The 22,217-nt window shown below is 42.9% G+C and overlaps 1 protein-coding gene across 1 annotated transcript in view; it reads right to left on the bottom strand.

The window, feature by feature from the left end:
* The window catches only part of PSMF1 (proteasome inhibitor subunit 1), a 74,669-nt gene that overhangs the window by 881 nt on the left and 51,571 nt on the right, over window positions 1–22,217 (bottom strand). Inside the window, exons 2-6 of the mRNA XM_069751035.1 lie at window positions 20,075–20,221; window positions 4,514–4,596; window positions 4,037–4,210; window positions 3,899–3,952; window positions 63–209 (exon numbers count right to left, since the gene is read on the bottom strand). Of these exons, the coding sequence (XP_069607136.1) occupies window positions 63–209; window positions 3,899–3,952; window positions 4,037–4,210; window positions 4,514–4,596; window positions 20,075–20,221 (605 nt within the window). The remainder of the gene's footprint in view (window positions 1–62; window positions 210–3,898; window positions 3,953–4,036; window positions 4,211–4,513; window positions 4,597–20,074; window positions 20,222–22,217) is intronic.

Raw genomic sequence — 22,217 nt, 5'->3', positions numbered from 1 at the left:
TTCGTCATACAGACACCTCAACCCATATGCAAAAAAAATGGGGAATTGCTTATTTTACTTACCCAGGACGACCAGAACCAATAGGCCCAAAGGGATCAAAACGTGCCCCAGGAGGCACCGCTCCAGGAGGAAGGCAACCTAGTGGATCAGGTCTGGGTCTGGTACGGCCAGCATGGAAGGGATCCATGATCATACCCCCAGAGTGTCCTCTGTAGGAAGGCAAGTCGACTGTGTGTTATACAGTAGTAAAGATAATTAACATCTAGCTACAACTATCACATAGTAGACGAGGAAAGAAAAACATGGCTGCTTTCTTCCAAGCACAATATGCAGACCGTTTTTCTTATTAAATTAATAACTACTAAAGGGTTATTCCCCCCCCAAAACAAGTTATTCCCTATAAATAGGGTAGGGGATAATTTGCTGATCGCTAGGGGTCCCAGCGCTCAGATTTCTCTGGCAGACCTATGGAGAGAAAAAATGGAGCAGAGGTCGAGCATGCCTACCTCCCATGAATCGGGGAGAACTTGCTGGGTTTTTTGAGGGGACGGTGTGGGTGGAATAACTTCTTGACACTATTCTTTTTAGTGATAGACACTACATACAAACTTTACTTAAATATCACATTAGTTATCATTTATTGATCCGGAGTTACAGTCCTGTGTTAAACTCCAGAGCTTCACTCACTATTCTACTGGTAGAGTCACTGTGTACATACATTACATTACTTATCCTGAGTTACATCCTGTATTATACTCCAGAGCTGCACTCACTATTCTGCTGCTGAGTCACTGTGTACATACATTACATTACTTATCCTGTACTGATCCTGAGTTACATCCTGTATTATACTCCAGAGCTGCATTCACTATTCTGCTGGTGGAGTCACTGTGTACATACATTGCATTACTTATCCTGTACTGATCCTGAGTTACATCCTGCATTATACCCCAGAGCTGCACTCCCTATTCTGCTGGTGCAGTCATTGTGTACATACATTACATTACTTATCCTGTACTGATCCTGAGTTAGATCCTGTATTATACTCCAGAGCTGCATTCACTATTCTGCTGGTGGAGTCACTGTGTACATACATTGGATTACTTATCCTGTACTGATCCTGAGTTATATCCTGTATTATACTCCAGAGCTGCACTCACTATTCTGCTGGTGGAGTCACTGTGAAAATACATTACTTATCCTGCACTGATCCTGAGTTACATCCTGCATTATACCCCAGAGCTGCATTCACTATTCTGCTGGTGCAGTCATTGTGTACATACATTACATTACTTATCCTGTACTGATTCTGAGTTACATCCTGCATTATACCGCAGAGCTGCACTCACTATTCTGCTGCTGAGTCACTGTGTACATTCATTACATTACTTATCCTGTACTGATCCTGAGTTACATCCTGTATTATACTCCAGAGCTGCACTCACTATTCTGCTGGTGGAGTCACTGTGTACATACATTACTTATCCTGCAGTGATCCTGAGTTACATCCTGCATTATACCCCAGAGCTGCATTCACTATTCTGCTGGTGCAGTCACTGTGTACATACATTACATTACTTATCCTGTACTGATCCTGAGTTACATCCTGCATTATACCCCAGAGCTGCACTCACTATTCTGCTGGTGGAGTCACTGTGTACATACATTGCATTACTTATCCTGTACTGATCCTGAGTTACATCCTGCATTATACCCCAGAGCTGCACTCCCTATTCTGCTGGTGCAGTCATTGTGTACATACATTACATTACTTATCCTGTACTGATCCTGAGTTAGATCCTGTATTATACTCCAGAGCTGCATTCACTATTCTGCTGGTGGAGTCACTGTGTACATACATTGCATTACTTATCCTGTACTCATCCTGAGTTACATCCTGTATTATACTCCAGAGCTGCACTCACTATTCTGCTGGTGGAGTCACTGTGTACATACATTACATTACTTATCCTGTACTGATCCGGAGTTACATCCTGTATTATACTCCAGAGCTGCACTCACTATTCTGCTGGTGGAGTCACTGTGTACATACATTACATTACTTATCCTGTACTGATCCTGAGTTACATCCTGTATTATACTCCAGAGCTGCACTCACTATTCTGCTGGTGGAGTCACTGTGTACATACATTACATTACTTATCCTGTACTGATCCGGAGTTACATCCTGTATTATACTCCAGAGCTGCACTCACTATTCTGCTTGTGGAGTCACTGTGTACATACATTACATTACTTATCCTGTACTAATCCTGAGTTACACCTTGTATTATACTCCAGAGCTGCACTCACTATTCTGCTGGTGGAGTCACTATGTGCATACATTACATTACTTATCCTGTACTGATTCTGAGTTACATCCTGTATTATACTCCAGAGCTGCACTCACTATTCTGCTGGTGGGGTCACTGTGTACATACATTACATTACTTATCCTGTACTGATCCTGAGTTACATCCTGCATTATACCCCAGAGCTGCACTCACTATTCTGCTGCTGAGTCACTGTGTACATACATTACATTACTTATCCTGTACTGATCCTGAGTTACATCCTGTATTATACTCCAGAGCTGCATTCACTATTCTGCTAGTGGAGTCACTGTGTACATACATTGCATTACTTATCCTGTACTGATCCTGAGTTACATCCTGCATTATACCCCAGAGCTGCACTCCCTATTCTGCTGGTGCAGTCATTGTGTACATACATTACATTACTTATCCTGTACTGATCCTGAGTTAGATCCTGTATTATACTCCAGAGCTGCATTCACTATTCTGCTGGTGGAGTCACTGTGTACATACATTGGATTACTTATCCTGTACTGATCCTGAGTTATATCCTGTATTATACTCCAGAGCTGCACTCACTATTCTGCTGGTGGAGTCACTGTGTACATACATTACATTACTTATCCTGTACTGATCCTGAGTTACATTCTGTATTATACCCCAGAGCTGCACTCACTATTCTGCTGCTGAGTCACTGTGTACATATATTACATTACTTATCCTGTACTGATCCTGAGTTACATCCTGTATTATACTCCAGAGCTGCACTCACTATTCTGCTGGTGGAGTCACTGTGTACATATATTACATTACTTATCCTGAGTTACATCCTGTATTATACTCCAGAGCTGCACTAACTATTCTGGTGGAGTCACTGTGTACATACATTACATTACTTATCCTGTACTGATCCTGAGTTACATCTTGTATTATACTGCAGAGCTGCACTCACTATTCTGCTGGTGGAGTCACTGTGTACATATATTACATTACTTATCCTGTACTGATCCTGAGTTACATCCTGTATTATACCCCAGAGCTGCACTCACTATTCTGCTGGTGCAGTCACTGTGTACATATATTACATTACTTATCCTGTACTGATCCTGAGTTACATCCTGTATTATACCCCAGAGCTGCACTCACTATTCTGCTGCTGAGTCACTGTGTACATATATTACATTACTTATCCTGTACTGATCCTGAGTTACATCCTGTATTATACTCCAGAGCTGCACTAACTATTCTGGTGGTGGAGTCACTGTGTACATACATTACATTACTTATCCTGTACTTATCCCGAGTTACATTCTATATTATATTCCAGAGCTGCGCTCTGTATTCTGCTGGTTGTTATTAGAAACAGTCAGCAATCTTGAAGACAGACACCCCTCCAAACAATAGAGCTATCTGTGTACAACCTATAGGTATCTTGGTGTTCGGGTAATAAGGGCATTAGGTATTACTGTGTTACATATGGCCCGGGATGAGTACATTGATGGATGGATTGGTGCCAGATGTTGCAGCTTAGAATAATTCTACTCTGTCCTTACATACAACCACATGGGCCTAAGGGAACTCACCCCAGGGGGTCCAGGTCTGCTGCACCGTATGGAAAGTGTCCAGGAGGGTCTGTCCTAAAGAACAGATGTAACATAGGACTGGAGGTAAGCAAAGAAAGGAGAAAAAGGTGACAGGAGGAGGAAGAGAAGAGCACCTACCAGGGAGGGTGACGTGAAGCTGGGTTCCTAGTGGGAACTCTTAGGGGATCATCATCTGCTTGAGGCCTCTCCCGTGGTTTCTCTGCTTTCACATTCTCCTTTTTGGAGCCAAATAAAGGGGAGAAAAGCTTAGCTTGCAACTGGCGCTTCAGCTCCACAGGATTTTTATACACGCTACAATAGAAAAGGTGAAAACATCATGGACTTCTTTAAATCAGCACTTTGGATAGCTCTGATTATACACTTAAGACTAACGCAACCTATTTTTCTCCAATTCATCTAACATAAAAACTAAAATTAAATAAATGTGTCCACTTTGTGTATACAGCTCCTATACAGACTAATGTGTCTCAATGAGCACAAACAAGCATTGTGTGGCCTGATCCTGCATAGTCATGAGTAACTTCACTCCGTCTTCTTGATAATCTCTACTGATGGTAAATTATAAGTCCACCACTATAGAGAAGGCGCACTGACCGGTGGTACTGCCCGATCTGGGCACTGTCTATGAAGTCCTCGATCTTCAAGGTGACATCAGAAACCTTGTCCGACTGAAGCTCCTGCAAGAAGGAAGCACAACGGTCTATTTCACATCCTAATGGACACACATGACAGATTATTGGTTCACAGTAATCCAGAACAGCAGGTGTGCAGACTTTTGCAACCACTTTTATTGCTCATGTACATCCTAAATAAAAAAGTAATTTTGCATTAAAGGGAACCTGTCAACAGGATTGTGCTGAGTAATCTACAGAAAGTGTCAGGTCGGCGCCGTTATACTGATTAATGATACCTGGGTGATGAAATCCGACATGTGGTTGTTGTTTAATCTTTTTATTTTTCGGTTTTGAGTTAATGATATGCTCGTGATCCGGGGCGGCCTGTGGGGTGGTCTTCATGTGGTGCTCTATTTAGGTATTCATAATGAAGACTGCTAACAGGTCACTGATCCCTCACTAACCTGCCCCCTAGATTACATAATTAATATTATATATACACGGTCAGCTCCAGGTTTTTGTAGGCCCCTTTAACCCCTTCATGACCGGGGGATTTTTCAATTTTCCGTGTTTATTTTTCGCTCCCCTCCTTCCCAGAGCCATAACTTTTTTATTTTTCTGTCAATTTGGCCATGTGAGGGCTTATTTTTTGCGGGACGAGTTGTACTTTTGAACGACATCATTGGTTTTAGCATGTCGTGTACTAGAAAACGGGAAAAAAATTCCAAGTGCGGTGAAATTGCAAAAAAAAGTGCAATCACACACTTGTTTTTTGTTTGGCTTTTTTGCTAGGTTCACTAAATGCTAAAAATGACCTGACATTATGATTCTCCAGGTCATTACGAGTTCATAGACACCAAACATGACTAGGTTATTTTTTATCTAAGTGGTGAAAAAAAATTCCAAACTTTGCTAAAAAAAAAAAAATTGCGCCATTTTCCGATACTCGTAGCGTCTCCATTTTTCATGATCTGGGGTCGGTTGAGGGCTTATTTTTTGCGTGCCGAGATGACGTTTTTAATGATAGCATTTCGGTGCAGATACGTTCTTTTGATCGCCCGTTATTGCATTTTAATGCAATGTCGCGGCGACCAAAAAAACGTAATTCTGGCGTTTCGAATTTTTTTCCCGCTACGCTGTTTAGCGATCAGGTTAATACTTTTTTTTAATTGATAGATCGGGCGATTCTGAGCGCGGCGATACCAAATATGCGTAGATTTGATATTTTTTTTTATTGATTTATTTTGATTGGGGCGAAAGGGGGGTGATTTAAACTTTTATGTTTTTTTTATTTTTTTCACATTTTTTTAAACTTTTTTTTTTAACTTTTGCCATGCTTCAATAGCCTCCATGGGAGGCTAGAAGCAGGCATAGCACGATCGCCTCTGCTACATAGCAGCGATCTGCTGATCGCTGCTATGTAGCAGAATTGCACGTGTGCTGTGAGCGCCGACCACAGGGTGGCGCTCACAGCGACGGGCGATCAGTAACCATAGAGGTCTCTAGGACCTCTATGGTTACCATCCAGACGCATCGCCGACCCCCGATCATGTGACGGGGGTCGGCGATGATGTCATTTCCGGCCGCCCAGCCGGAAGCGGTAGTTAAATGCCGCTGTCTGCGTTTGACAGCGGCATTTAACTAGTTAATAGGTGCGGGCAGATCGCGATTCTGCCCGCACCTATTACGGGCACATGTCAGCTGTTCAAAACAGCTGACATGTCCCGGCTTTGGTGCGGGCTCACCGCGGAGCCCTGCATCAAAGCAGGGGAGCCGGCATCGGACGGTATAGTACGTCCGATGCCGGTAAGGGGTTAAACACATACCACAATTCATGATGTACAGATACAGCAGAGAAATAAAGGTATAGTACAATTCCAAAGATTTCACTTACTTCTTACATTACATGAGTGATATTAATAGTTTAGAAATGGCACAGTATAGTCCTCTATACAGTATTATGGGCACCACATAGTGCTTCATACAGAATAATGAGCCTCATATAATGCTCCATAAAGAATGGGCCCCATATATTGCTCCATACAGAATGGACGCCATATAATGCTCCATACAGAATAATCTACTCCATGTAATGCTCTAGACAGAATAATGAGCCCCATATATTGCTCCATACAGTATGAGCCCCATATAATGCTCTATACAGTAGAATGAGCCCCATATAAAGCACCATACAGTATGATGGGTCCCATATATTGCTCCATACAGAAGAGCCCCACATAATGCTCCATAATGGGCCACATATAATACCCCATACAGTATATGATGTGCACCATATAATGCTCCAAACAGAATGGGCCCCATATAATGCACCATATATAACAGGCCCCATAAGATGCTCCATATGTAATTGGACCAATAAGATGCTCCATACGTAATTGGCCACATAAGATGCTCCATATATAATTGGCCCTATAAGATGCTCCATATATAATAGGCCCCACATACTGCTCCATATGCAATTGGCCCCATAAGATGCTCCAATGTAATTGGCCCCATAAGATGCTCCATATGTAATTGGCCCCATAAGATGCTCCGATGTAATTCGCCCCATAAGATGCTCCATATATAATGGGCCCCATAAGTGTCACGCACAGCGTAGGAAAGAAATGTTTATCAAATGGAAAGAGGGAGGCATATCTAAAGAAGAATATACTGTAATGTTATCTGCATAACCTGCAGGGCACGCATCAGATTATCTAAAGCTAATAATGAATTAAGGCTTGCAAGAGACGTCAAAAGCAATAATAAAGGAGTTTGGGGATATGTCAAAAGTAAAAGAAAAGTCAAAGATGCTATAGGATTTTTACAGGGTGAAAATGGTGAAATGGTAAGAAAGAATATTGAGAAGGCCGAACTTTTAAATTCCTTTTTTGCATCTGTTTTCCCTCAGAAAGGAATTGTAACATCAACTGATCTTCACTGTCCTATTAAACGAATAGAAGAATCCAAGATATCTATAAACAGAAGAATAGTGAGGAAACATGTAGCTAACAAATTAATTCAAGTCTCCAGGTCCAGATGAATTACACCCCAGAGTACTGAAAGAGATAGCAGAAGAAATTTTTGAACCACTCTCCATAATCTTTGAAAATTCTTGGAGAACAGGAGAAGTCCCAGAAGACTGGAGAAGAGCAAATGTTGTTCCCATCTTCAAAAAGGGTAAGAAGGTGGACCCAGGGAACTATAGGCCAGTGAGTCTGACTTCTATACCAGGAAAGAGCTTTGAACAAATTAGTAAACAACATGAATGAAAGTACCTGGATAAGAATTAAGTGATTAACCAGAGTCAACATGGGTTTGTAACTAATAAGTCATGTCAGACTAACTTAATTTCCTTCTATGACAGAATCACTGACTGGGTGGATCAGTGAAATGCTGTAGATATAGTATATATTGACTTCAGCAAAGTATTTGACAAAGTATCTCATCCCATCCTTATTGAAAAAAATGACTAAGTATGGAATGGAAAAGGCAACTGTTAGATGGATTCATAACTGGCTTAATGATCGGACCCAAAGAGTGGTCGTAAATGGCTGCACATCCAGTTGGAAGAATGTCTCAAGTGGGGTACCACAGGGTTCTGTCCTGGGCCCTGTATTGTTCAACATCTTTATCAATGATTTAGATGAAGGAATTGAGGGTACACTGATTAAATTTGCTGATGACACAAAGCTAGGAGGGATAGCTAATACTATAGAAGAGAGAGAGAGATGATTCAAAAATATATAATTAAACTGGAGCAGTGGGCATCAACTAACAGAATGGTTTTTAACAAGGAAAAATGCAAAGTACTACATCTGGGCAATAAAAATGAAAAATGCATATACAGAATGGGAGGAATAGGGCTAAGCAACAGCACATGTGAAAAAGACTTGGGTATAATAATAGATCATAAACTGAACATGAGTCAACAGTCTGATGCAGCAGCAAAAAAGGCAAATGCAATTCTTGGATGTATTAACAGAAGCATATAGTCTAGATCACACAAAGTCATTATTGCCCTCTACTCCTCTTTGGTCAGACCTTATCTGGAATACTGTGTCCAGTTTTGGGCACCACATTTTAAAAAAGACATCAACAAACTGGAGCAAGTTCAGAGAAGAGCGACCAGAATGGTGACCGGTCTGCAAATCATGTCCTATGAGGAATGGTTACAGGATTTGGGAATGTTTAGCTTGCAAAAAAGAAGACTGAGAGGAGACTTAATAGCTGTCTTCAAATATCTCAAGGGCTGTCACATTGTAGAAGGATCATCTTTATTCTCATTTGCACAAGGAAAAACTAGAAGCAATGGGATTAACCTGAATGGGAGAAGACACAGATTAGATATTAGAAAAAACTTTTTGACAGTGAGGATGATCAATGAGTGGAAAAGGCTGCCATGAGAGGTGGTGAGTTCTCCTTCCATGGAAGTTTTCAAACAGAGGCTGGACAGACACCTGTCTGGGATGATTTAGTGAATCCTGCTTTGAGCAGGGGGTTGAACGAGATGACCCAGGAGGTCCCTTCCAACTCGACCATTCTATGATACTATGACTGAGTGCAACACGAAGGGATGAGGGGAAGAGAGACTAACACTGGGGAAGGGGGAAGTGGAGACCGCTAGGCAGATCTAAAGTCACCCTCTCTGCCCCAAACGTCTCTATATAGGTTCTGCACCTATCGCCGAGCAGGAACTCGGTAACTGACCCCATAAGATGCTTCATATGTAATTGCCCCATAAAATACTCCATATATAATGGGCCCCATATACTGCTTCATATGTAATTGGCCCCAGAAGATGTTCCAAAAAAAAAAAAAACACTCCCCTCACGTCGCTGGCTGCTGCTCTGCTCCGGACTACTTAGCGTCGGCGTCTTCTGTCTTTCTGCACTGTGACTGTTCAAGCAGAGGGTGCACCTTAGTGATGTCATTGCGCCCTCTGACTTGAACGTCACAGTCAGGAGACGTGGAAGACGCCGCAGCAAAGGAACAGGGGGAGGTAAGTATCGCAAGTCCCGGAGCCCGAGTAGGCTGGGAGACCCACTCGCGGGCACTGGCACAGGGCCCCGATAGTGTGCCGGTGTCTCCGATGGCGAATGGGCTTCCCCGCTTGTTCAGGGCCGCTTGAAAAAAAAAAACCCTTCTGTAGGCAGGTGCCTGCGCTGCAGCATGATCACATATGTAATGTGTATAGAATCCTTTTCTTTCATGTTATCCTTAAATCCATGGAAAAAAAAAATCAGTTCGAAAAGGGAGCCAGCAACTCTTGCGCAGTAGCAGCTATCGGTGATCGCCGATAGCTGCTATTGCACAGGTGGCGACATGTTGCTAGAGAAAAAATATCCACCTGTGCCGTAACAGATATCGGATCGCTGGTAGCTGCTACAGCGTAGGCAGCACTATTTTAAAACTGATTTTTTTTAATGAGTTTAGGGATAACATAAAAGAAAAGAATTACATACACATTACATATGCGATCATACAGCAGCGCAGGCGTCTGCCTGCAGAAGGGGATTTTTTTTATATACTGTATTTTTCGGACTATAAGACGCAACTTTTTCCTCCTAAAATGTGGAGGAAAATGGGGGGTGCGTCTTATAGTCTGGATATATTGGCCCTGGCTGTAATGGGGAGGTGAGGGATTGGAATCGGAGGAGCCAGCGGCTCCGGCTAACTCCTGTGCCCGCTGCTAAAGAGAAATGAATATGCACTGCATTTCAGGGGCAATGGATATTCATTTCTTCCTGACATCCTGGTGTGATTGATTGGCCCCATCCCCTTGCTGGTATGATTGGCCCCATCCCCTTGCTGGTATGATTGGCCCCATCCCAGTCCTGGTATCCATGGCCCCATCAGAAAAGATTAACAAAAAACAATCCTTTACTCTTAGGCCTCGTTCACACTTCCGTCTTCTGCTGTGCATCCTAGTGCAGTAAAATGACGTATCGTCGGACGTCCTGAAAATAGTGAAAAACGTATGTGAAGCATCCAGTGTAATGATGGATGCGTCGTTGCCACAATTTCAATGGAGAAATTTCCGGGACTCAATTGTCCGGAGGGAGACAGGGGGAGAGAGAGAGAGAGAGAAAGAGGGAGGGAGGGAGAGGGAGAGAGTTTTTTCTGGATTTGAAAATCCTTCCGGGCATGCTCAGAGGGGACAAAATGGAATCCGTCGCTGGATTCCTGTGTGTGACGGTCAGCGACGGATCCTGCGTCCATAGGCTTCCATTATAGCCGACGACGGACACAGCAGGACCCGTCGCTGACCGATTTTACGACGTGCATAAAAAAGTTCCTCTGAACGTTTTCTCTCCACGATGGACCGCTATTTTCCGACGATCCAGTGCACGACGGATGAAACGGATGGCCATCTGTCACAATCCGTCGCTAATACAAGTCTATGGGAAAATGCAGGATCCTGCAAATTTTTTTGCAGGATTCTGCATTTTCAAAAATCGACGGATTTCGACGTGAGACAAAAGACGGAAGTGTGAAAGTAGCCTTACCTTCCTCCGCTCCCTTGCAGTTTGCAGGCGTCCTGCTCCAGTGCCAGCAACTGCTTAATGCTTGTAAGCAGGGCATGGCAGGGACATAATGCGCTGCTCACAAGCAGAGCACAGCTGCCAGAATACTCACCGGGTGTTCATCAGAGATCACGGTGAATATCCATTCCTCTTCAGTAGCACGCACTGTCGGTTGCCTGCTTCCTGCTGCTGCCAGCGGTCATGTGTGCCGATACTTAAGAGAAATGAATATTCAGACAGTGAGCGCTACTGAACTACTGAAGAGGAATGGATACTCACCGCGATCTCCGATGAACACCCGGTGAGTATTCCGGCAGCTGTGCTCTGCTTGTGAGCAGTGCATGATGTCTGATGGGGCCATGGATACCAGGACTGGGATGGGGCCAATCATACCAGCAAGGGGATGGGGCCAATCAATCATACCAGGAACTGGATGGGGCCAATAAATCATACCAAGAACTGGTGGGGCCAATCAATCATATCATAATAAGAATGGGACCATGCATACCAGGATGGGGATGAGGGGGACCATATTTACCAGGATAGGTGATCTTAGTACAGAAGTGACCACATTTTTGCTTCAGTTTTTTTTCTCCTAATTTCCTCCTCTAAAACCTAGGTGCGTCTTATGGTCCGAAAAATCCGGCATGTATATGTGTGTGTGTGTGTGTGTGTGTGTGTGTGTGTGTGTGTGTAAATATATAGTTGTGGCCAAAAGTATTGACACCCCTGCAATTCTGTCAGATAATACTCAGTTTCTTCCTGAAAATGACTGCGAACACAAATTCTTTGGTATTATTATCTTCATTTAATTTGTCTTAAATGAAAAAACACAAAAAGAATTTTCCTAAAGCCAAATTTGATATAATTCCACACCAAACATAAAAAAGGGGGTGGCCAAAAGTATTGGCACTGTTCGAAAAACCATGTGATGCTTCACTAATTTGTGTAATTAACAGCACCTGTAACTTACCTGTTGGCAATAACTAAATCACACTTGCAGCCGGTTGACATGGATTAAAGTTGACTCAACCTCTGTCCTGTGTCCTTGTGTGTACCACATTGAGCATGGAGAAAAGAAAGAAGACCAAAGAACTGTCTGAGGACTTGAGAAACCAAATTGTGAGGAAGCATGAGCAACCTCAAGGCTACAAGTCCATCTCCAAAGACCTGAATGTTCCTGTGTCTACCATGCGCAGTGTCATCAAGAAGTTTAAAGCCCATGGCACTGTAGCTAACCTCCCTAGATGTGGACGAAAAAGAAAAATTGATAAGAGATTTCAACGCAAGATTGTACGGATGTTGGATAAAGAACCTCGACTAACATCCAAGCAAGTTCAAGCTGCCCTGCAGTCCGAGGGTACAACAGTGTTAACCCGTACTATCCGTTGGCGTCTGAATGAAAAGGGACTGTATGGTAGGAGACCCAGGAAGACCCCACTTCTTACCCAGAGACATAAAAAAGCAAGGCTGGAGTTTGCCTAAACTTACCTGAAAAAGCCTAAAACGTTTTGGAAGAATGTTCTCTGGTCAGATGAGACAAAAGTAGAGCTTTTTGGGCAAAAGCATCAACATAGAGTTTACAGGAGAAAAAAAGAGGGATTCAAAGAAAAGAACACGGTCCCTACAGTCAAACATGGTGGAGGTTCCCTGATGTTTTGGAGTTGCTTTGCTGCCTCTGGCACTGGACTGCTTGACAGTCCGAAGACTACCAACAAATTTTTGCAGCATAATGTAGGGTCCAGTGTGAGAAAGCTGGGTCTCCCTTAGAGGTCATGGATCTTCCAGCAGGACAATGACCCAAAACACACTTCAAAAAGCACTAGAAAATGGTTTGAGAGAAAACACTGGAGACTTCTAAGGTGGCCAGCAATGAGTCCAGACCTGAATCCCATAGAACACCTGTGGAGAGATCTAAAAATGGCAGTTTGGAGAAGGCACCCTTCAAATATCAGGGACCTGAAGCAGTTTGCCAAAGAAGAATGGTCTAAAATTCCAGCAGAGCATTGTAACAAACTCATTGATGGTTACCGGAAGCGGTTGGTCGCAGTTATTTTGGCTAAAGGTTGTGCAACCAAGTATTAGGCTGAGGGTGCCAATACTTTTGTCTGGCCCATTTTTGGAGTTTTGTGTGAAATGATCAATGTTTTGCTTTTTGCTTCATTCTCTTTTGTGTTTTTTCATTTAGGACAAATTAAATGAAGATAATAATACCAAAGAATTTGTGATTGCAATTATTTTCAGGAAGAAACTGAGTACTATCTGACAGAACTACAGGGGTGTCAATACTTTTGGCCACAACTGTATCTACTATATAATTGTCTAAGGGTCACTTCCGTCTTTCTGTCTGTCCCGGATATTCATTGGTCGCGGCATCTGTCTGTCATGGAATCCAAGTCGCTGATTGGTCGTGGCAATGGTCGTGGGCGTTTTGCCACGACCAATCAGCGACGGGCGCAGTCCGGCGGCAACATGGCCAATCCTTCCTCCCCGCAGTCATTGCCCGATCCATACTCCCCTGCAGTCAGCGCTCACACAGGGTTAATGGCAGTGCTAATGAACCGCGTTATGCCGCGGTGTAACGCACTCCATTAACGCTATTAATCCTGTGTGACCAACTTTTTTACTATTGAAGCTGCCTCTGCAACCTCAATAGTAAAAAGATCTAATGTTAAAAATAATTAAAAAATCATCATATACTCACATTCCGACACCTTTCCCGCTCCTCGCGACGCTCCGGTAACCACTCCATGCAAGCGCCAGGTTCCGGTGGCAAGGATAGTATGCGACAAGAACCTGCCATGACGTCACAGTCATGTGACCGTGACGTCATCACAGGTCCTGCACCCATACCAACCCTGGGACCGCAAGCTGCCGCATGCACCGCACACAGGGCCAGGACTTCAACGGAGGGCGAGTATATGTTTATTTTATATTTTAAGTCTGTATACTACATGGCTCTGTGCTGTATACTCCGTCGCTGTGCAATATACTACGTGGCTGGGCAATATACTACGTGACTGGGCAATATACTACGTGGCTGGGCAATATACTACGTGGCTGGGCAACATACTACGTGGACAAGCATATTCAAGAATACCCATCTAATATATATATATATATATATATATATATATATACACACACAGTACAGACCAAAAATTTGGATCTCATTTAAAGATGTTTCTGCATTTTCAGGACCATGAAAATTGTGAATTCACACTGAAGGCATCAAAACTATGAATTAACACATGTGGAATTATATACTTAACAAAAAAGTGTGAAACAACTGAAATTATGGCTTATATTCTAGGTTCTTCAAAGTAGCCACCTTTGGCTTTGATGACTGCTTTGCACACTCTTGGCATTCTCATGATGAGCTTCAAGAGGTAGTCACAGGGAATGGTTTTCACTTCAGAGCCCTGTCAGGTTTAACCCCTTCATGACCCAGCCTATTTTGACCTTAATGACCTGGCCGTTTTTTGCAATTCGGACCAGTGTCCCTTTATGAGGTAATAACTCAGGAACGCTTCAACGAATCCTAGCGGTTCTGAAATTGATTTTTTCATGACATATCGGGCTTCATGTTAGTGGTAAATTTAGGTTGATAATTTTTGTGTTTATTTGTGAAAAAAATGGAAATTTGGCTAAAATTTAGAAAATTTTGCAATTTTCAAATTTTGAATTTTTATTCTGTTAAACCAGAGAGTTATGTGACACAAAATAGTTAACAAATAACATTTCCCACACGTTTACTTTACATCAGCACAATTTTGGAAGCAACATTTTTTTTTTTGCTAAGAAGTTATAAGGGTTAAAATTTGACCAGCGATTTCTCATTTTTACAACGAAATTTACGAAACCATTTTTTTAGGGACCACCTCACATTTGAAGTCAGTTTGAGGGGTCTATATGGCTGAAAATACCAAAAAGTGACACCATTCTAAAAACTGCACCCCTCAAGGTGCTCAAAACCACATTCAAGAAGTTTATTAACCCTTCAGGTGCTTCACAGCAGCAGAAGCAACATGGAAGGAAAAAATGAACATTTAACTTTTTAGTCACAAAAATGATTTTTTAGCAACAATTTTTTTATTTTTCCAAAGGTAAAAAGCGAAACTGGACCCCAAAAGTTATTGTACAATTTGTCCTAAGTACGCTGATACCCCATATGTGGGGGGGAACCACTGTTTGGGCGCACGACAGAGCTCGGAAGGGAAGGAGCGCCATTTGACTTTTTCAATGAAAAATTGGCTCCAATCTTTAGCGGACACCATGTTGCGTTTGGAGAGCCCCTGTGTGCCTTAATATTGGAGCTCCCCCACAAATGACCCCATTTTGGAAACTAGACCCCCCAAAGGAGCTTATCTAGATGCATAGTGAGCACTTTGAACCCCAGGTGCTTCACAAATTGATCCGTAAAAATGAAAAAGTACTTTTTTTTCACAAAAAATTTCTTTTAGCCTCAATTTTTTCATTTTCACATGGACAACAGGATAAAATGTATCCTAAAATGTGTTGGTCAATTTCTCCTGAGTACACCGATACCTCATATGTGGTTACAAACCACTGTTTGTGCACACGGCAAGGCTCGAAGGGAAGGAGCGCCATTTGACTTTTGAATGAAAAATTAGCTCCAGTCGTTAGCAGACACCATGTCGCGTTTGGAGAGCCCCTGTGTGCCTAAACATTGGAGCTCCCCCACATGTGACCCAATTTTGGAAACTAGACCCTTCAAGGAACTTATCTAGATGCATAGTGAGCACTTTGAACCCCCAGGTGCTTCACAAATTGATCCGTAAAAATGAAAAAGTACTTTTTTTTTTTTTTCACAAAAAAATTATTTTAGCCTCAATTTGTTCATTTCCACATGGGCAACAGGATAAAATGGATCCTAAAATTTATTGGGCAATTTCTCCTGAGTACACTGATACCTCACATGTGGGGGTAAACCACTGTTTGGGCACACGGCAGGGCTCGGAAGGGAAGGAGCGCCATTTGACTTTTTGAATGAAAAATTAGCTCCAATCGTTAGCGGACACCATGTCGCGTTTGGAGAGCCCCTGTGTGCCTAAACATTGGAGCTCCCCCACATGTGACCCCATTTTGGAAACCAGACCTCCCATGGAACTAATCTAGATGTGCGATGACCACTTCAAACCCTCAAGTGCTTCACAGAAGTTTATAACGCAGAGCCGTGAAAATAAAAAATAATTTTTCTTTCCTCAAAAATTATTTTTTAGCCAGCAATTTTTTATTTTCACAAGAGTAACAGGAGAAATTGGACCCCAAAAGTTGTTGGCCAGTTTGTCCTGAATACGCTGATACCCCATATGTGGGGAGGAACCACTGTTTGGGCACACGTCGGGGCTCGGAAGGGAAGTAGTGACTTTTGAAATGCAGACTTTGATGGAATGGTCTGCGGGCGTCACGTTGCGTTTGCAGAGCCCTTGATGTGCCTAAACAGTAGAACCCCCCCACAAGTGACCCCATTTTGGAAACTAGACCCCCCAGGGAACTTATCTAGATATGTGGTGAACACTTTGAACCCCGAAGTGCTTCACAGAAGTTTACAACGCAGAGCCGTGAAAATAAAAAATCATGTTTTAGCAAGCAATTTTTTATTTTCACAAGGGTAACAGGAGAAATTGGACCCCAATAATTGTTGCCCAGTTTTTCCTGAGTATGCTGGTACCCCATATGTGGGGGTAAACCACTGTTTGGGCGCACGTCAGGGCTCGGAAGGGAGGGAGCACCATTTGACTTTTTGAATGCAAGATTGGCTGGAATCAATGGTGGCGCCATGTTGCGTTTGGAGACCCCTGATGTGCCTAAATAGTGGAAACCCCTCAATTCTAACTCCAACACTAACCCCAACACACCCCTAACCCTAATCCCAACTGTAGCCATAACTCTAATCATAACCTTAACCCCAACACACTCCTAACCCTAATCCCAACCCTAATCCCAACCCTAACCCTAATCCCAACCCTAACCACAACACACCCCTAAGCATAACCATAACCCTGACCACAAGCCTAACCCCAACACACCCCTAACCATAACCCGAGCACAGTCTAATCTTAACCCTATTTCCAACCCTAGCCCTAATTCCAACCCTAACCCTAAGGCACTGCGTTTTACCTGCGGATTTACGGCGGATTTCCATTGTTTTTTGTGCGTATTTCACTTGCGGATTCCTATTGAGGAACAGGTGTAAAACGCTGCGGTATCCGCACAAAGAATTGACATGCTGCGGAAAATACAGCACAGCGTTTCCGCGTGGTATTTTCCGCACCATGGGCACAGCGGATTTGGTTTTCCATAGGTTTACGTGGTACTGTAAACCTGATGGAAAACTGCTACGAATCCGCAGCCAAATCCGCACCATGTGCACATAGCCTAAGGCTAGGTTCACATTGCGTTAGTGCAATCCGTTTAGCGCATACGCTAACGGAATGCGCTAACGCAATGTACAAAAAGGGATTGCGTTTAGCGATCCCGGTAGCGCAGATGCCCGATCTGCGCTAGCGAGAACGGACCCAAAAATGCTGCAAGCAGCGTTCGAGGTCCGTCAGAAAATAACGGGACATCGCTAACGCATGCCAAAAATGGCATACGTTAGCGATGCGTTAGATACATTGCGGTCAATGGCAATGCGCTAACGGATCCATTACATTTTGTTAGTGGCGCTATGTAACGGATTCCGTTAGTGGACTGCTACTAACGCAATGTGAACCCAGCCTAATTCTAACCCTAACCCTAATTCTAGCCCTAACCCTAACCCTAGTGGGGGAAAAAATATTTTTTCTTTATTTTATTTTTGTCCCTACCTATGGGGGTGATAAAGGGGGGTTTATTTATTATTTTTTTTATTTTGATCGCTGTGATAGAATCACAGTAGGTAGGAGATCAGTGGTGGTGGTGGGAGATCGTGATCTCCAGCCATGGCTGATGCTATTGCAGCATCGGCCATAGCTGGATTGTAATATTTCACCAATTTTCATTGGTGAAATATTACTATCACTCTGATTGAAAGTGAAACGTCACTTTCAACAGCCAATCAGAGCGATCGTAGCCACGGGGGGGCAAAGCCACCCCCCTGGGCTAAAGTACCACTCCCCCTGTCCCTGCAGATCGGGTGAAATTGGAGTTAACCCTTTCACCCGATCTGCAGAGATGCGATCATTCTGTGACACAGCATATGCGTCACAGGTCGGATTGGCACCGACTTTCATGACGTATACGCTGTGTCACAGGTCCGGAAGGAGTTAGTAGGTGGGATTTCTTGCCTTATAAATGGGGTTGGGACCATCAGTTGTGTTGTGCAGAAGTCTGGTGGATACACAGTAGATAGTCCTACTAAATAGACTGTTAGAATTTGTATTATGGCAAGAAAAATTAGTGGCCATCATTACTTTAAGAAACGAAGGTCAGTCAGTCCGAAAAATTGGGAAAACTTTGAAAGTGTCCCCAAGTGCAGTTGCAAAAACCATCAAGTGCTACAAAGAAACTGGCTCACATGAGGACCGCCCGAGGAAAGGAAGACCAAGAGTCACCTCTGCTTCTGAAGATAAGTTTATCCGAGTCACCAGCCTCAGAAATCTCAGGTTAACAGCTGCTCAGATTAGAGACCAGGTCAATGCCACACAGAGTTCTAGCAGCAGACACATCTCTACAACAACTGTTAAGAGGAGACTTTGTGAAGCAGGCCTTCATGGTAAAGTAGCTGCTAGGAAACCACTGCTAAGCACAGGCAACAAGCAGAAGAGACTTGTTTGGGCTAAAAAACACAAGGAATGGACATTAGACCAGTGGAAATCTGTGCTTTGGTCTGAGGAGTCCAAATTTGAGATCTTTGGTTCCAACCACAATGTCTTTGTGCGACGTAGAAAAGTTGAACGGATGGACTCTACATGCCTGGTTCCCACCGTGAAGCATGGAGGAAAAGGTATGATGGTGTGGGGGTGCTTTGCTGGTGACACTGTTCGGGATTAATTCAAATTTGAAGGCATACTGAACCAGCATGGCTACCACAGCATCTTGCAGCGGCATGCTATTCCATCCGGTTTGCGTTTAGTTGGACCATCATTTATTTTTTAACAGGACAATAACCCCAAACACACATCCAGGCTGTGTAAGGGCTATTTGACCAAGAAGGAGAGTGATGGGGTGCTACGCCAGATGATCGGGCCTCCACAGTCACCAGACCTGAACCCAATTGAGATGGTTTGGGGTGAGCTGGACCGCAGAGTGAAGGCAAAAGGGCGAACAAGTGCTAAGCATCTCTGGGAACTCCTTCAAGATTGTTGGAAGACCATTCCCTGTGACTATCTCTTGAAGCTCATCAAGAAAATGCCAAGAGTGTGCAAAGCAGTCATCAAAGCAAAAAGGTGGCTACTTTGAAGAACCTAGACTATAAGACATAATTTCAGTTGTTTCACACTTTTTTGCTAAGTATATAATTCCACATGTGTTAATTCATAGTTTTGATGCCTTCAGTGAGAATGTACAATTCTCATAGTCATGAATATATATATATATATATATATATATATATATATATATATATATATATATATATATATATATATATATATATATATATATATATATATATATATATACTGAAAACTGAAAATACAGATTAAACAACAACCATGCAATGGATTTCATCAATCAAGGTATTATTTTAATCAGTATACCGCAGCCGACCTGACACTGTCTGTAGGTTACTGTGCTACAACTCCTATGTGTCTCCATGGTTACAGACATCAAAACAATTCCAGTGTAGTCTGATGCTGCACTCCCGCACAGAGATTGTGTGTAGACAGTAACCATGGACACACATTGGTCTACAAGGCTGTATACGTAAAACAAGGTAGATTTTAGCCACAATAATTTGCAGCAGATTTATTTCAGATTTTAGATGCAACATAGGAATAAATCGAAAAATTGTGAAAATATACATACCTATTCACATTGATAGTATATGAGTATTACCCTAAGCTTACCATTGCATTGACGATCAGAGCGTCCTCTACAGTCAGTGCTTTAAGCAGAATCTGTGATGTCCCACGTCCATATCGCAGGGTGTATAGCTCCTTGTTGTTGGCCCATCCATCTGGAAGCCGCTCGGTGCCCGTCTCCTGAGCTCCTGCCTGCAGGTGAGAGAAGCTGTGGAGTTAAGTGTGCACATCATGTAACAATCTGCTCCTAACACTACCTACAATTGCCCACTAGTATTTATAGTCACACAGTGCGGTAAAAGCCATTTTTTTTTACTAGGTGTAATTAGGTGTGAATCTATTTACAAGCAGGCAGTGGGTGATACAGTAAGGAAGCTCATGCACCTTAACTGTAGGTGGAATGCTCATTTACAGAGAACCTGTCAGGCAATTTGTGCTGCCCAAATTGCGTGTTCGAATATGTTCGAGTCTCCGCGGCTACATGTCTCTCTATCGATTAAACCAAAATCAACAGGTTTGTCTCACTTTCGTGTAATGTGTATGTGAGCCTTAGAGGGAACCTGTCACCTTGGAAAACACTATCTGCAGATATAGGGTTAATCTACAGGTAAAAAGCATTACAATGCTGCCCAAGTGACTTTCTGAAAAAAGTTAATTTATTTCAGTTGTTCAATACAAAAAATGAAACTCATATTATATAGAGTCATTACAATGAGAGTGATCTATTTCAAGTGTTTATTTCTGTTAATGTTGATGATTATGGCTTACAGCCAATGAAAACCAAAAAGTCATTATCTCAGTAAGTTAGAATAATTAACAAAAAACACCTGCAAATGCTTCCTAAGAGTTTAATTAGGTCCCTTAGTCTGTTTCAGTAGGCTCCACAATCATGGGGAAGACTGATGACTTGACATGTCCAGAAGGCAATCACTGACACACTCCACAAGGAGGGTAAACCACAAAAGGTCATTGCTAAAGAAGCTGGCTGTTCACAGAGTGCTGTATCCAAGCATATTAATGGACAGTTGAGTGGAAGGAAGAAGTGTGGTAGAAAAAGGCGCACAAGCAGTCAAAATAACCGCAGGCTTGAAAGAATGGTCAAGGAAAGGCCATTCAAAAATTTGGGGGAGATTCACAAGGAGTGGACTGCTGCTGGAGTCATTGCTTCAAGAGCCACCACACACAGACGAATCCAGGACATGGGCTACAAGTGTCGCATTCCTTGTGTAAAGCCACTCATGACCAATAGACAATGCCAGAAGCGTCTTACCTGGGCCAAGGAGGAAAAGAGCTGGACTGTTGCTCAGTGGTCCAAGGTGTTTTCAGATGAAAGTAAATTTTGCATTTCATTTGGAAATCAAGGTCCCAGAGTCTGGAGGAAGAGTGGAGAGACCACAATCCAAGCTGCTTGAGGTCTAGTGTGAAGTTTCCACAATCAGTGATGGTTTGGGGAGCCATGTCATCTGCTGGTATAAGTGCACTTTATTTTATCAAGACCAAAGTCAGTGCAGCCGTCTACGAGGAAATTTTAGAGCACTTCATGCTTCCCTCGACCGACAAGCTTTTTGGAGATAGAAATTTCATTCTCCAGCAGGACTTGGCACCTGTCCACACTGCCAAAAGTACCAATACCTGGTTTAAAAACAACAGTACCACTGTGCTTGATTGGCCAGCAAACTCACCTGACCTTAACCCCATAGAGAATCTATGGGGTATTGTCAAGAGGAAGATGAGAGACACCAGACCCAACAATGCAAACAAGCTGAAGGCTGCTATCAAAGCAACCTGGGCTTCCATAACACCTCAGCAGCGCCACAGGCTGATCGCCTCCATGCCATGCCACATTAATGCAGTAACTGATGCAAAAGGAGACCCGACCAAGTATTGAGTGCATTTACTGAACATACATTTCAGTAATAACAAGAAAATATATAAACTTTATTAATCTTAAAATACAACAGGTGTATGGAAGGTGATACAAAAAATGGCGCCACAGAAATAGACGCTGCAGAAAAACTAGCAGGAGGCGCGTTCCCAGGATCTTCAGTCCACATTGCGGTGGGTACCATTCTCCGGTGACTTTTGTAGTATAACTGTTTCATAGTATTTACTACTGATTGTGCAGATCGGCAGTCCTATGTTAAATATATCTCTTACTTTGCACTGTCAATTTATTAGTATTTCTAGG

This window comes from Ranitomeya imitator, chromosome 2 (genome assembly GCF_032444005.1).
Source record: "Ranitomeya imitator isolate aRanImi1 chromosome 2, aRanImi1.pri, whole genome shotgun sequence".
NCBI classification, from domain to species: domain Eukaryota; kingdom Metazoa; phylum Chordata; class Amphibia; order Anura; family Dendrobatidae; genus Ranitomeya; species Ranitomeya imitator.
This window is presented reverse-complemented; position numbering and strand designations above follow the sequence as displayed.